Here is a 15,604-nt window from a genome sequence, read left to right as displayed (position 1 = left end):
CTGTTTACTAAGTGCCTGTCGCCTGCCAGCCGCTGGATTAGGTGTGTGCGGTGTAGTGGTGAAGCCCTGAGCTCATGGAGCTGAGTGTAACGCTGAATCAACCTGACGTAATGCCAGGCAGAGATAAATGGGTGGCAGCTAACTCGGGGTTGTCGGGAGAGCAGAGCCCCGAAAAAGTGAGAGAGTGAGTGTCCACCCACAGATGAGTGGATAAAGAAAATGTCGTTTCTGCACACCAGGGAACATTATTCAGCCATAAAAATGCATAAAGTTCGGACACATGCTACATCACAGATGAACCTGCGAGAGTGAAAGAAGCCAGACCCAGAAGGACAAAGACTATATGATTCCTCTTATATGAAAAATCTAGGATAAGCAAATTCATGGAGATAGAAAGTAGATTAGGGGTTGCCAGGGGCTGGGGGAGGAGGGAGGGGAGTTACTGCTTAATGAGAACAAGAGCTTCCATTCTGAGTGATGACAAATGGTAACGGATGATGGCAATGGTAGCACAACACTGTAAATACCATTAATACCACTTTAAAAATGGTTGAAATGGGAAGTTGCAGGTTATATGTTACCGCAATTTAAAGAGAAAGCAAGGGAGTATGTTGGTGGCTGGAAGAAGAGGATGCAAGGGAAGGAAGGGCCTGGCTAGGGAACGGGGGAAATCATGCCAAGAACGAAGATCTTCAGGAGACCCAGGATGGAGAAAGCCGCCAAGAACACTTTCTTAAGCGTTCTTGCCAATGACATCTGAGCGATGGATGGACGTTTTCTCATTGTTTTTTCTACAATATCTCTTTAAGGTAGGAAAGGCCCAGGTTTTTTCCCACTGTGCAGATGAAAAGCTGTGGGTTCCATGACTTGCACGACTCCTCTGCGTGGGCAGCCTCTTTTCACCATGCCTAGGTGTGGTCTGTTTGGAAGAGGGCACAAAATACAGGCGAGCGCCTGGCAGTATCTTCGCCCTCTCCGAGACTAGAAGCTGGCAGTCTAGCTCGAGCATGGCCTGGCCTCAGTTCTCCTTTCCTCAGGTTGTCTGCAACTAGTCTGTATTCATGGCTTGTAATCCCGAGTGCACATCAGAATCATGGGGGTCTTTTAAGAAAAAACAGCAATGCTGGGGCCCCACCCTGCATTCTGTTAGGTATGGGGGGAGGCCCGGCGTGTTCACCTTTTTATACCTCCAGGTATAGCTTTGCTTGTCGATCTGAGCACTGGAATGTAAACAGGGCAAAGGAGAAGTGGGGTGGCTCCAAATGGTCATTTACAGCTCCCTCTTGGACACTGCAAATCATTCCGAGAATAAGGCTGTTAGGAAGCTGGCTGGGTTTCAATGCAAACTTAAGTTATGAAGTTTCATGCTGCTTTCAGTTATGTTTTGACAACTAAGTACAAATCTGGACAACAAAATGTATCTGTTTTTTGTCTAATTTCTCCTTTCGTTCTCTTTTTGGTTAAAGTGCTTTAATTGATTGTCTGATAAACCCACTTCAAGAACAGATGGAAGAGTGGAAGAAAGTGGCCAACCAGCTGGATAAAGACCACGCAAAAGGTACAGGAGCAAGACGTCTAATAAAGAGGCACGAGAAGAAACGAGGGGTGCTGCTGGCTGGCGCCTTTGCTGGGTTGTTGATCCACGTCACCCCAAGTAGCCAAGGGCCCACCTTGTCCCTGCTTCTGTAGGAATTTCAGTGCTGGAGGATAAGGAGTCAAAGGTGATCCCTTTGCAAAACTCAGGGCTGGTTTTTTGGACACAAAATGGCTCTCATCAGCCATTAGCCTGATGTCAGTGGCATTCATTGTCCCAACTAAATTAAAAGTGGATTGTGAGAAGTAGATGTAGCTCATTGGTTGAGTGCCTGCTTCACATGTATGAGATTCTGGGTTTAATCCCCAGTACTTTCTAAAAAAAAAGAAAAAAATAGGTGGATTGTAATGGTAGGATTAGATGCCAAAAATTCATACATAAGGCATTTTGAAAACCAGACTTTAATTGCTAGAAGCTAATCTGGTGTCACCTGCCCAGAACTGGCTGTTCTCTTTGTGTGTTGTCTTGGGGAGGTGAGACAAGTCTTTGTGAACTGGCTTAGCTGGTTGTTGAGGACCTTGGTGGTATGAGAAGGAGCACAGTCTAATCTTCTAAGGAAATAGCACTTCTACTCTTCCAAGTGAAAGTGTTTTGTGTTGTCTCCACACAAGCCAACAGGAGACTGTTTGGCAGCAAGTCCTCATTCCCCGTTCAGACGGTTCTCATGTTTTCACTTGCTAGGTGCTATGGGATCCAGAAAGACAAGTGCCATATCTGCTAATGTAGAAACTAATTAATACAAGACAAAGTAAAGTGAAGGCTACAACGAAGACCTGGTCAGGTGTTCTGGAAAGAGATTGGTTATTTTCACTGCGTTATATTGAAAATTATCCCACTCCCCTAGAAGGTACCAGCAGCCAATGGAGAATTGTGCGTTCATTCAAATCATTCATTTCCTCCCTCATTCATTCACCTAGAGCTATTGGGCTTACAGACATCGACATTGCTTTCTAGTGCTTGCCTTTAAAAGCTTGTTACGATCTCATACAGAACCGCAGAAAACCATTTTGATGCAAGAACAAGGAATGGTGATGGTATACTTATATTGAGATTCAGAAGTACAGGCACAATAATCAACTATTTTGCCAATTATGTAAAAAATAAACTTTAAAATCTTTATTCCCCCATGCCAATTTTTAAAAAAGATATGATTTTTCCTTAACAAGGAAAAATGGTATCCTAATTTGTGTTTCTCTTAGATATTATTTTTAAAAGAATTTCTTTCTCTAATATCCACACTGGTAGCATTTCCTACCTGGGACCTAGCTGTTATATTTGATACAATCCTAAAAAGTCTTTCCTTTTCCTTCTGAGTTAGAGAGAGTGGCAGATTCCAAGGATTTACCTTCCCATTGTTTACTTCTCAGTCATGGGTTATCTATTCTTAGTTTCACTAGGTTTTCTCCATCTATGCTTTTCAGAAGGAAAAAGAAAATAAAAGTGAAACATTCGAGATCTTCCCAGATGGGGAAAGAGTTGATATTTTACACTTGGCCTAATTATCTTTGTTCATATTACTTTTTTATTGAGTCTACCCATTTGATGATGCAGCAAAGCCACTTCTTAAGAAAGACTTCAGAACTGGATGTGTAAAGCTTTACAGGAGAGCCATGGTGCCGAGCCTGTGGGGAGAGGACAGCGGGTCTGGCAGAGAGCTTTGCCTGATCTCTGCCCATCCCAAAGGACCTCAGGCCCTATGAGGTCCCCCTTCAGCCCCACCCCAAGTGCACACAGAGACACACTGCTAGTTTCTTTGCTTAGGGGTCCACCTCTGGGGCTAAGACTGAGTCTGGGCCAGAATGTGAGCTTAGGACCATTGTCAGGCCCCGTATGGCTGCTGGGTGACTGCTCTGTAGACGGAGGCTAAAGATCATGGGGGGGATGGAGCCCCCAATGCCCAACATTGCGACAACATATTTCTTCATCGTTTAAATTCATCAAGAAGTCAGTGAGTATTCACCAAATGGCAGCAGCTGCGGCTTACTCTGCCAGGATGTTCAGAGCTGGCCAGGACACTGCTCCTTCATTCAGGGACCTTAAACCAGGTGGGCGGGTCTGAGGGAGGAAAGTACCACAAGGCAAGAGGAGGTCGTGTGGTGGAGACATGGAATGCTCCAGAAACCAGAGGTAGAAGAGCTTGCTTGGGTCAAGGATTTAGAACATGAGGTGGTATTCGAGGGGGATCCTAATGGATGGATGTAGTTTTATCACATTGAACTAGAGGCTTTGGGGGTGGAGTCCTAGCCAGAGAGAAAACCGTACAGAGTTATGGGGAAAATGGGAATGACCAGGAAAGAGCAGAAATCCGCCAGCGGTAGATGGAGTGCATACTACAAGGACTGGTGCTAGCATGAAGGACTCTGGGAATTACATGGGGGCAGGCAGCCAGGACACTGCATGTGGTTTGGGACAGAGAAGTGACGTGAGCACGTTGTGCTTTTGGAAGACTTCTGGCCATGGTTTGTCAACGCATTCAACAAGTGTGTCCTGGTGATCTCCAGCTGCCTGCTAGGCTCTGGGGACAGCTGGGTCCAGACACACACCACCCCGTCCTCCAAGATATGGCAGAAACCAGAGGCATTGATCCAAGACCACATAACCTGCATGAGTGTTGGGAGGGGAAGGGGTGCATAGATCTAGAGGAATACTAGAGAGAGTTGGTTCAGAGGTGATTACAAGAGCCTCTAAACAAGAGCTCTGATAGGTTTGGGGTCAATGGAAGGGAAAAGATAGGGATGGCCGGGAGGGAGTTGGTCCAGGTGAAATTTTCAGGTGGTAGCAATTAATTGACTAGGAAGACAGCAAAGGAGAGAAGGTTGCCAGCATTTCCAGTTGTCTGGGTGACGCCAGCCACAAGAATGGGAAAGTCCAGCAGGGTGCGCAGCTGGGGGAAGAGGAGGAGGGGTGGGCCGGGGTTGTGGCGGGGCCGCCTGGGTGCGGCAGCCACGTGCTCGGCCACGGCATTCAATGTGAACATCAGCCAGCTGGGCTGTCCCTGTTTTTCCCCACGTGATCTAGTTTCTCCCGCCACAGGTTAGGAGGCTATTTTCTGAATTGTCATGTCCAGCCAACATCTTGGTCCCATGGCATTCTTTTTTGAGCAAACCACCGTAGAGACAGTACTGAAAAATCTTTCTTGATATTTGAGCTGAGAACTGCAAATTTTTTCATTTTTACTGAAACATTCCATGGAGTGGGTGTAGCCAATGGTTGAAAACCTGTTCCACATGTACGGGGTCCCAAGTTCAATCCCCAGTACCTCCTAAAAATGTATATATATTCCCAAATGATGTCCTTCCCTAGAGCTGGTATTAGTGAATTTTACAAGAAAAGACCATTTTGGGTTGTTGTTGTTTTTTTTTCATTGTCATAACCTCTGTCTTATAAAATGTCATCATGAGATTTTATAATATCTTCATCTGATGAAACTGTTTACTGGGTCATAGTTAGTGGTTTCCAGGACAAAGATAGTGTTTGTTCTCAAAATATTTTCTGTTGAGCAAAGTGGTAAAATTATTCAATATTCTGCTTCCTCTTAGAATATAAAAAAGCACGCCAAGAGATAAAAAAGAAGTCCTCCGATACATTGAAATTGCAGAAGAAAGCAAAAAAAGGTAACTCAAAGTTTTGTTACTATTGTTACATTGAGAAAATGCAGGTACTTGATTTGTCTTTGCAACGGAAGGGGTTCAGTTCATAGACGTCATACCCTGGAAAACAGATAGGAGCAAATAGAATCTATCTGAACTCAGATTCTCCAAGTGCCGAATATGTGTAAATTCGAGACCCTCGCAAAGTAGTACTTGACTTGTTCCCTCCCTTCACTTTTGTCTCCAAAATTGGACAGTTTTCCATGCCTATTGTGTACTGTAATGAAACGTATAAATTTCTTAGAAGCCTTGAGATAATGCTCAAAAGCCTCTATGCAAATGTTCTATAGTAATTATTACAGAAATTATGTCATTTTCTCCTCCATCTTTTGCAGCCTATAATCTCCAGAACCCTTTATTAAGTCTTGTAAAACAGAAATGGCTGCTTTGAGAGCCTTCGGGCTACAGGGGGGTTTCCTGGGGCCTTCAGGAGATGGGAGCCTGGTAGTTGACAGTGAGAAAAACCCGACTGGTGGAGGACGCCCCTCCTTTCACCCCCACCCCCCACTGTCATTCACAAACCATTGAATTGTCCCACCTGACCCACTTTACTTTTCCCTTAGACTGAGTTTGAAGAGAAAAATCTAGCTACTTTGCAAACATTCCTAGGGTTTTATACTAAAACCTAAAAGGCAGGGAGTCTCCCTTAAGCTTGAGAAGGTGACGTTACTTCCCGATGATTCTTCTTGATACCATGTTTCAGATCCGCCTGCATCCCCACTTGGTAAAATGGGGTTTTCCATTGTGCTTAGGTGGTGGAAGGCGCTCAGGCTCTTCTGTCCTCCCAAATTCGGAACGGTGACCTTCTAGGTACAAATCCACCAATTCAGATGTCCCTTTTCTTCTTACCTAAACAAACAGTTCTCATGTGGAACTGAAGACACATTTGGAAAGGTGGAAGGGCTGGGGGTGGGGGGGGGGGCAGGACAAAGTTAATTAAGTTTCAGCATATCTGAAAAAAAAAAAGTTCCTCCAGTGCCTAGAAAAACCATTGCATAATTTCAAAATAAAAACAGCAGAAATTTTCATGCACAACTGGATTTTCTATCAATGTCGATCCCAATAGTTACTTTGAGATGTGGTTTTTTTAGTCCGATACTCCTCAAATTCACATTCTCTCTAACTAGGGCACCTGGGAGCTAGTTTGTGGCCGGTACCATTTCAGTGAGTCCAGAGGTAAATGCTCATAAATAAAAGTGCCACCATGTTCTCTCAAACCTGAGGTCCAGTAGAAGAGCAGGCTGGCGAAAATAGTGAAGCCGCGAGCTAACCCCCAGCTAACTGAGGGGCTTGGTAACTTTGAGTTAGGAGAGTTAATGGGCTTGGAGGGATGGTCCAGGGAAACAGTTACAGCTTGGAAAAGGTATGGCGGTTTGGTGAAGAACATAAGGTAAGAAAAAAGTAGTTATTTTCCCTTCTCATTTCTTCAGCTCTCTTTTCGGAGGTCTTAAGTTCTTGGCTGCAGTGATAATCCTTTTATCTGAATTCCGCAAGGAGGCTGAAATGGTCCTCGTCTGTCACTCAGAGTCACCGGCATTGTCCAATTAGCAGAATTTGGACTGTGAGGGAAGCCCGGGAGGTTGATCACAGTGTAACATAAAAGGAAGTTTCTGGCAATTAGGCTTACCCAGCACTGGCTTGGCTGCCTAGAAAAGATAACGAGCTCCCCATCAAGGCACCAGATAGAAAGATGCTGAGCCTGTCGGGTGCTGGACTGCATAGTATGAGGAGACGCTTCTGGCCCTGGGCTCAGCAATAATTGGCACGTAGCTGTAGATTTCTTGGGGCAGTTGGGCCCCAAGGCCAAGAGAATGCAGGCTTTGGGCAGTTTCTGAAGTCTGAGTATTTTCCCTTCAACTGGTCCTCATGCACCAGCTCCTCAGCAGGCATGGTAGCCGTGATGGCGTGCTTACTTACGTCGCAAGCCGAGTCAGGTCAGTAACTTGGTGTGTTCTGGATGATTTTCTAGTTACTCCAAGGCACAACCAGAAACCCATTTTCATTTCTTTCCTTTGTAAAGTAATATTTGAGTGCATTTTTTGATCACGCATATGTGTCTGGGGTTGAATATAGCCTTCTGGAAAACCCCAGAATCAACATTCTGTGTTCTTGTATGAAGTACTCTCACAGAGGCACTCGGTGGGTAGAGAGGAAACACTACAAGTTAAGGGCCAGAAGAAATCAGGTTATTTAAGGCTTCCAGTTAATTTTTGGATCTGGTTAGCTAAAGTTTTCCTTTTTGCTAGAACATCTCCTTCAAGTGGTAGGTTCCTGGACTTAAAAAAAAAAATAGGTCAGTGTGTTTCTTTAATATTTATGCCATGTGTTAGGATGGACAAATGCTTTGGATGCTTCTTTTGTCTTGATAAAGTTGGAACTGATTTATACAACCAATGTTTCCTTTTTCATGTTTTCAGGAGATTATCAAATGACTTCCTGCTACACCTTTGTCAAAAAACTGTAATCTTCTGACACCCCTTTCAAAATTTCAGATGCCCTTGTGCATCTAAGCTTGGGTTAGGAGCGCCCCTGACATAGGCAAGCAATCTGGGTGGGAACTTTTGTGTACGACATATTTACTTTGCTTGAAACTTACTACAAATGTCAACTATTCGCGTATTCCTTGACTTGGTTTACTCCAAAATGGAGAGAGGTCATTTGTAATCCAAAGGTATTTACGTATTTCTAGTCCAAAAAAGTTTAAGGGTTTTTTGTTAGATTTTTATCTCAAAATCATTTTAAAGCAACTTGGAATATGTTGCAGTTAGGGGTGAATGTGCCTCTCTTGATTGGAGGCATGCCTATTGGACAGCTGCTGGGGTGAGCACTGGGCAGGGAGCTAGCGGGGCAGGCAGGTAGTCCCTGCCCTCAGAAGTTCTGGTCTAGGGCCAGGCAGAGGGTCAAAGGCAGCAGGAGGCTGGGGGACAGTGTGGGACTGACCCAGGGGCCCCAAGCTCAGGGTGGCCTCTTTCCAGGCCTCTCCTTGCTATGAGGTGTCAGGTCATCACCTTTGGGTCCTAGATGTAGCAGAAGGGGAAGATTGGAAGTGGGAGACTGCTTGTCTACTTTAGCCACCTCCTTACTAAATCAGCAGCCTATTTCCCACTTTAACTTCCCCATTATTACTCATTTTAACTGAATTATGCTGAAGACTTCTATTTCAATTTGTTACTACTAAAAGTTTACCTGGGACTTTTTTGAGATAGAAAACTGGAACATTTTAATATGTTCACCCTTGAGCTGACATTTAAATAGTTGACTCAGTCGTTTCTCACTGGAAGGTTGCAAAGCTAATGTTATAAACTTCATAAGCAGATTGATGCAGTGTGCCATACTAGCATTTATTTGCTATTATAAAATTTTTTGTTTAATGATTTTTTTTTTTCATTTTTATCCTACCCTCATTTTTCCCCCTAGTTTTCCCTAGATACTTTTCAAGACACTTAAAAGGTTTTTCTGTTAATGCATTTTAATTGACTTTTTCTGGCTATATACATGTGCTTTCTCTCTCTTAAAAACCGGCTATATTCCCTAGAGGTGACAATTATTAATACTTACTAGGAGATTGCTGTTTACAAGAGAAGGAAAGAATATTCTCAGCCGGGCAGGAAAAGGGAATTTAGATGTGCAGGCTTGGTGGATCTGGGGTTTAATTGCCATAATAGTAAATCCATTGGCAAGTCTTAGACTACTTAACACATGAAAGGCCGCTGCTTGAATACCAGTTTGACTTTATTATTTTCCTTTTTGTGTCAATTGTGTATCCTGCACTTTCTCCCCGGGCGCCCCCCTGCCAGTGGACGCTCTCGGTAAGTCTGCCACGCCCATCCCCGGTGGCTGGTCACGGCGTGATCTTTGCTGTGGGCTTTCCGTGGGTGGCCAGCCCTCTGCCCCTCACCCAAGCTTTCCTCCCAGCTTGGAACAATCAATTGTGCCTCCTTAATTTTCCATAACTTTAAGAAAAGCGGGTGTGCGTGTGTTTTAATCATTTCCTTTCTTGGATGTTTGGCTATTTAAAGTGCCAGCACAACATTCTAAGAGCCTTTGCATCCTTATAATTCAGCATTAGACTCATGGAAAGAAGAAATACCGAGTGGTTTAACCCTCCTGTCCACAGGAAAAAGTATATTTAAACATACATATATGTGGACATATATGTATGTGTACATTGATATCACAAATAAAACCTGTAGAGTTATACTAAATAACTCGGCCAAATAATTTCCAAACCAGATTCCAATTCTTTTCAAAGCCAATAAGTTCATTTTTTAAAAAAAGTATTTATTTCAGTGGAGTTTGTGAAATGTCTCGTTTCAAAGGAATCAGAACTCCAAATTCAACCCTGAAAATTATTCTTCTTGACTGAATGTTGAATTTCATTTGTTGGGTGATTATGCTTCTAAAACTCAAAGTCGCTTTTGGAGTCTCATTGTTGTCCCTTTGTCTTGGGAAGATCTGTCTGGGAGCTGTCCGTGTGGGTTTCCTTGCCTGAGTGTGCCCAGATGTTCTCTTGGCATTTTGACTGAACAGCTCCAAGAGCTTCTTGAAGTCTCCATCTACAACAAAACCCAAACCACGCAGGTCTCCGTTGTCAGGTGGCTGGTGTGGCAGGGGAACGCGGGTCTGTGTCCACTGCTCCCTCAGGGTGATGTTGGCTCATCATTCCCAGCTTTAAAAATGACGATCCTTTTGTGTTTTCAATGCTGGGCTTATGACAGCTTGAACAATTTTCCATAGACCTTTGGAAGGAAGGTAAGACTGTCTCTCTTTTTTTAAAAATCAAGCTAAAATTCACCATTTTAACCATTTCAGAGTATGCATTTCAGTGGCTTTCAGTGCATTCACAAGTTTGCAACCAGCACAACTAATTCCAGAACATTTTCATTACCCCAGACAGAAACCCTGTACCTGTTAGCCGTTGTTCCCCATTTCCTCCTCACAGCTCCCGGCAACTGCTAGTCTGCTGTCTCTGGATTTGCCTCTTCTAGATGTTTCCTATAATGCAATCACACCACCTGTGGTTTTTGAGGACACATTCTCTTGACTCTTGAGTTTTCTTGGACTCTTGCTTGGGAGCCTGGCATGAGTCAATTAGTGGCTTAACAGAGCGCTTTATTTGTTTGGAATGATAGGGAATAGAGTTGGAATGAGTAGAGAAACCAAGTTTCTGCTGCTCTTGGTAAAGGAGGAGGCAGCCCCCTCTAGCACTTTCTTCTCCCAGCGCCAGTTCTTAGGGCTAAGACATGTAAAGCAATAGCCATGAACTTGAGCGTAAAGACATAGGAAAAGCTGTATGAAGTGCTCATACTTTTTTTTTTTTTTTAAGTTTTAAGTCATTTTTGAACCTGGAAATCTGTATTTTAAGGAAGTTTTGTGGTCATTGAAATGTTCTGGTTTAATACACACACGCGTGTGTGCGCACATGCACAGAACTCTCCTGTCCTTTGGTCCAGTTAGAAGTATTTACTTTGAAGTCCAGGTCCCTGCGTAAGCAATGGCCAGGGATTTTACAACGCAACAGAAGTGGTAAGAGCCAGGGATACACAGCTTCCTCGAGGATCTCAAAGCTCTAGTGGAGGCAAACCCGTTCATTTAATCTGATGTGCCCAGGGCTGTGATGGATATAAGCAAAGGTGCAATAGCAAGGAACTCACCTAAGCTTGGGGTCGGGGGCAGTGACGATTAGGGTGCTGGTGCCTGCATCCTGAGGACGATGCAAAGGGATCAGCTGGTGGAGAGAGCCGAGAGGGGTGCTGGAGGCAGAGGGGACAGCGCGAGCGAGGATGTGGCTGTCACCACTTAGGTGGGAGCCCAGAAGGGCAGCTGTGAGGGTAGACGATGTGGCAGGGGCCTGCTGAGGTGGTGGTGGCAGAGGGGCTCCACCAGGAGAGCCTCCAGGTGGCCGCCTCCCCAAGGGGTGGGCTGTATGCCTGAGAACCCCGACCCCATGACCTGGCTTCTGCAGCAGCACCCCTACCCCCCAACCCCCTCGATTTGCCTGCCCCGGGATGCTTCTCTCACTGGGCGTCATTTCTTTTTTTTTAATATATTTTATTTAATATAATTATTTTATTATACTCCACAAATACATGTCATCACCAGAGTCAGTATTTATATGTTTTCATCTCTTACAATCATTTTTCCAAGGTTCATCCAGGGGTATCAAGTATAATAATTCATCTTTCTAAATCAGTGAGCCTTGTAATATAAATTCAACCCAAAATTTCCCACTTTAATCACTTTCATGTATATAATTGAGTGATATTAATTAAATTCCAAATTTCATATTACCAGATCAAACATTATTACAAGGTTTTTAATCACCTCAAACAATCCTTTACTCATTAAGAATTAACTCCCCATTATTTCCTGAATCCTATAACTTCTAGTCTACTTCTCATATATATGAATTTGCTTTTCCTGGAATTCCTTATCTGTGAAACCATATCAAATTTTTACCTATTCTATGTGACCTGGCTAATTCAACAACATATTTCATGATTTATCTGTTTTGTAGCATGCATCAGAACGCATACCTTTTTTTTCCTCATTTTTTAAAATTATCTTTTCTTTTTAAAGATCACACAAAATGGTGCATTAAAACATTTACGAGGTTCCCATATACCCCACTCCCCACACCCCGCCCCCCTCCCCAGCCCAGATGGGGTTGAACTTCTGCTCCGCGTCGTCCGTTCTTGATTCCACGCCGAAGAAGGGAAAAGCCCGGGCAGCTCTGACGCTTTCCCAGGACAAGCAGAGCTCACGGGTCCAGGCCACCTCACATGTGGACACAGCCACCCCAACGCTTCTTCAGCGTTGACTGAGCCACGAGAAGCCCCTCAAGGCCCTGAGGTCTGTGCACGTGGCTCACCCGCCTCTCCCACCAGCCCCCTTTGAATCTTGAAGAGGGATAGTTCTAGGAACCCTTCCTGAAAGAAATCCCACCTAGCAAGCCTGAGCTCCCTGATCGAGAGCCCCCGCCCCCGACCCCCTTGTCTTGCGGGGCAGAGACAGTCAGACAGGAGGAAGCAGGTGAGGCCAAGCCCCGGGAGACCCACGTGGCTGAGCACGTGGTTAGGGACCTGCCTCTCCCAACACCAGGTGTCTCCAGAAGGCGTCAGGAACTTCTCCAGAAGGCATCAGGAATTGCCACCCCATGGGACAGGCAGGACCAGCTGGGCCACAGAAGTCAGGTGGGCCGGGCCGCCGGCCACGTTTTGCTTCGGGCAGTCCACGTTTCCGACCCAGCTGCAGGAGTGCAGCGAGACCCAGGCCTCCCACCTGAATACTTTCCCCAGCCACCCCTCCCTTAGTAAGTGCAGGTCGGCTGTCTAGACACAGTCCAGCCTAAATCAGTTCAGGGGGTGAAGACGGGTGGCCCATTCTGGGCTCTCTTTCCCACCTTCGCACTTGGCTCTTGGGGAGAAGGGAGTTCAACGGGGGGATTGGCTGCCGCACTCATGCAGGTGGGGAAAGGGCACTTTTGGCCTCAATTGCTCTCTGTGGCAACTAACACTGGAAAAGTTCCTTCCGAAGTCAGGAGTGGCTCTAAAGATGAACCCCTGCTCCAGTCGACCCAAGTTGTTTGACCACCAGTGACCTTGCAGTCTTTCTGCATGTTAAGATGCAGCTGGGTAGTTCAGCACCGTGGGGTGTACCTGGGTATGTGAACACTGTGCAGTATTCACTTCTTCATCCCAGGCGTGGGAAAGGCATTGTGGGAGTGTGTGCAATTTAATGACTCAGGAAACAATTGGAGAGTTGAATGGAGGGCCAGTCTAATGGGGAACCTTGTGTGAAATGGGCAGGAGAGGACTTTTTAAAAATTAGTTGGCATTAGAAAGCCACATGTTCTGCATGGGGCAATGCCAGGTCAGATCAGTGGAGTGAGGAGGAGGGACACAGAGCCAGCCGGTCCCATGAGGCTATGTGGGCGCTAGCAGGGCGAAGGGGCCCCCAGAGAACAAAAGAGCTGCCAGGCTCATTCCATCTTGGTGGTAATAGTTTACCTCTTAGGCCTAGTGTGGCATCCAGGAAGCTGTCCCTGACCTAAATCAGTAGTGACATTCGAATGTAACCCAGTGAGCTCCTGCACAGGATTGTTGCATTTCAGGTGAAAACAGGTAGGCCTCAGAGCCTGGGGCATTTGATAGCTGTGTGTCACAATGAAGGATTCTAGGTGAAAACATCCCAGAAGGATCCACTGGTCGCCCAGAGCTGCAGAGTCTCTTGCTTTGCAGTGCTGGCCTCTAGCACCGCCTCGCCCACCCAGCACAGCTCAGCGTGCGTTGGCCAGGACCTGGTTCCGAATGGCTCATCGTGGGAGCTGAACAAATGCCCCACAGTGTCCTTGTGCACAAGGAGACTGTCATCAAGGTGTGGAGCACCTGGCTTCCCTGGGCTGCCATCAGACGCCAAGGGAGAGCCATTTACAGCATGGGGCAGAGCAGGCACCAAAGGCTTTTCTCAACGTTAATTTTGGCCAAATACAAAACAGCAGAAGAGTAAAAGGACACTTTGTTTGAAATACCAATTCCACACACACTGTGGTTTCCATCTCCCTAGAGAACGCTAAAGGAAGGGTGCAGGGCGTGGTGGAATGGCAGGGGCTCGCAACCCAGGAGCCATTGCCTTTTCCAAAGGTCTAATTGATTCACCCCTTGTGCTGTTTCCTCCACCCATAAATATTCTCCTTTGGCTGCTGCAGGTGAGCCCTGCAAAGCTAACAAGCCCTCATTCATTCACTGGTTCATTCATTCAGGAAATAAGGTACAGCACCTGCTCTCTAAGACTCTGTTAGCTGCCAAGGGTGCAGAAATCGTCTCCACCACACAGTCCACAGGGTGGTAAAGGCATTCTGGCACCTTCCAGACAGGTGTGAGGGCGAAATGCTGTGGGCCTCCAGAGGAAGAGACTGGCTTTTCCTTGGGGAAGTTGGAGGTTTCCAGGAGGAGGCGATGCTTTATGCAGACTAAGTTTTTGTAGAGAAAGGGTCGAGGGTGCGGGAAGGGGTGGAGTGTACATTCCAGGAGGAGGAAAAGAGTGTGCGAAGGCACACACACACAAAAACACAAACCAGAAAACAGTTCATTGTGGCTGGAAGCTGGAGTTGGGTTTCATTTCTGTTTCATTCACTTAATATCTATTGCTTGGCACCTGCTTGGTGTCACATCACATGCTAGATGCTAAGGAGACAGGCGTGGATGGTGCAGAGAATCCTCCCTTCATGGAGGGTACAGTTGAGGGTGACTACAAACTACTGGGCAGTTACCACAACGATTTAATGATTTCTTTCCTCAGGGAGGTGCTGGGTGCTATGGGAAGGATGCCAGCCAGGCTAGAGGCAGGGGTCACGAGGCAGAAACCCGTTCTTCCACTGCGAGGGGAGATGGGAGAGCACAGTGTATTGGAAGACCTGCCCCAGTGTATTGGAAGACCTGCCCTAGGTGCTGGTGGCACTTCTGTCTTCCCTCAGCCATGGGACCAGGGAGAGAGAGGCCAGTGTGGATAAGTGAGTAGGGACCAGACCAGGGCCTCGTTTGCCACGTTAAAGACATGACTTTCAGGGCTGTGCCGAAGCCCATGAAGACAGTCTTGTCTTCTAGAAGCCCAACTGTGACTTCGTGAATGATGGATTAGACAGCCCGGCTGGAGACGCAGTCAGCAAGTGGCTGTGGTTGTCTGGGCAAGAGATGATGCCGGCTGCAGCTTGAGGAAGTGGCCACAAGGATGGAGAAAAGCTGGTGAGTTCAAGAGCTGTTAGGGAGAAATTCAAGTGCAAGAAGGAGGAGCAGAAGGTGAGGCCAGGTTTCTGGATTAGGCAACAGGTGATGGATGGTAGAGTGTTCTTCGCCATGAAGGAAGCAGTGTCTTGGTAGCGTGGCCCTCAGTTACTGAGGATTCTCTGAGGCACTGCCTGCGGTCAGCTGCAGGTTGGCCCCGGATGTTTTCCAGTTGTTCTCTGAGCTGCCTCTTCGTGCTCTTAATCAGATGTACAGCTGATTGCTCAGGGACCAGTGAATCTCTATAATGATACTCCCATGTTTATTGAAATGTGATTTAGCACATTTCCTAACATCAAAGAGGACCTCAAACTGAAAGCTCGACTTTTAAAAAGCCCAGCCACCCTGTGTAGTATCCCTTGCTAAAGTGCTTAGTCTCTGTGCAGCTGTAGAGAGGCAGTCACAGCTGATGCCACTGGACATTTATTGCATGCTCGCCGGGTGCCAGGTGATCTTCTAAATGCTTCATTTGGTCCCACATAGGAGTTAGGCATTAGTTACATCTGACAAGTGAGAGGAAACTGAGGAAAAGCACATTTAGAGAATATCAAAAATAAAGTTCATTTGAAAATTTGAAA

General features: G+C 46.0%; 1 protein-coding gene across 24 annotated transcripts in view; it reads left to right on the top strand.

The window, feature by feature from the left end:
* Nucleotides 1-15,604, top strand: part of MTSS1 (MTSS I-BAR domain containing 1) — a 164,217-nt gene that overhangs the window by 125,851 nt on the left and 22,762 nt on the right. For 12 of the 24 annotated variants that reach the window (XM_058276022.2, XM_058276015.2, XM_058276017.2 and 9 more), the window contains 3 exons: nucleotides 1,467-1,558; nucleotides 5,134-5,208; nucleotides 9,042-9,053. In XM_058276022.2, the coding sequence (XP_058132005.1) occupies nucleotides 1,467-1,558; nucleotides 5,134-5,208; nucleotides 9,042-9,053 (179 nt within the window). The remainder of the gene's footprint in view (nucleotides 1-1,466; nucleotides 1,559-5,133; nucleotides 5,209-9,041; nucleotides 9,054-15,604) is intronic. The other 12 variants (XM_058276016.2, XM_058276018.2, XM_058276023.2 and 9 more) reach the window with 1 other exon arrangement.

This window comes from Dasypus novemcinctus, chromosome 14 (assembly GCF_030445035.2).
Source record: "Dasypus novemcinctus isolate mDasNov1 chromosome 14, mDasNov1.1.hap2, whole genome shotgun sequence".
NCBI classification, from domain to species: Eukaryota; Metazoa; Chordata; class Mammalia; order Cingulata; family Dasypodidae; genus Dasypus; species Dasypus novemcinctus.
This window is presented reverse-complemented; position numbering and strand designations above follow the sequence as displayed.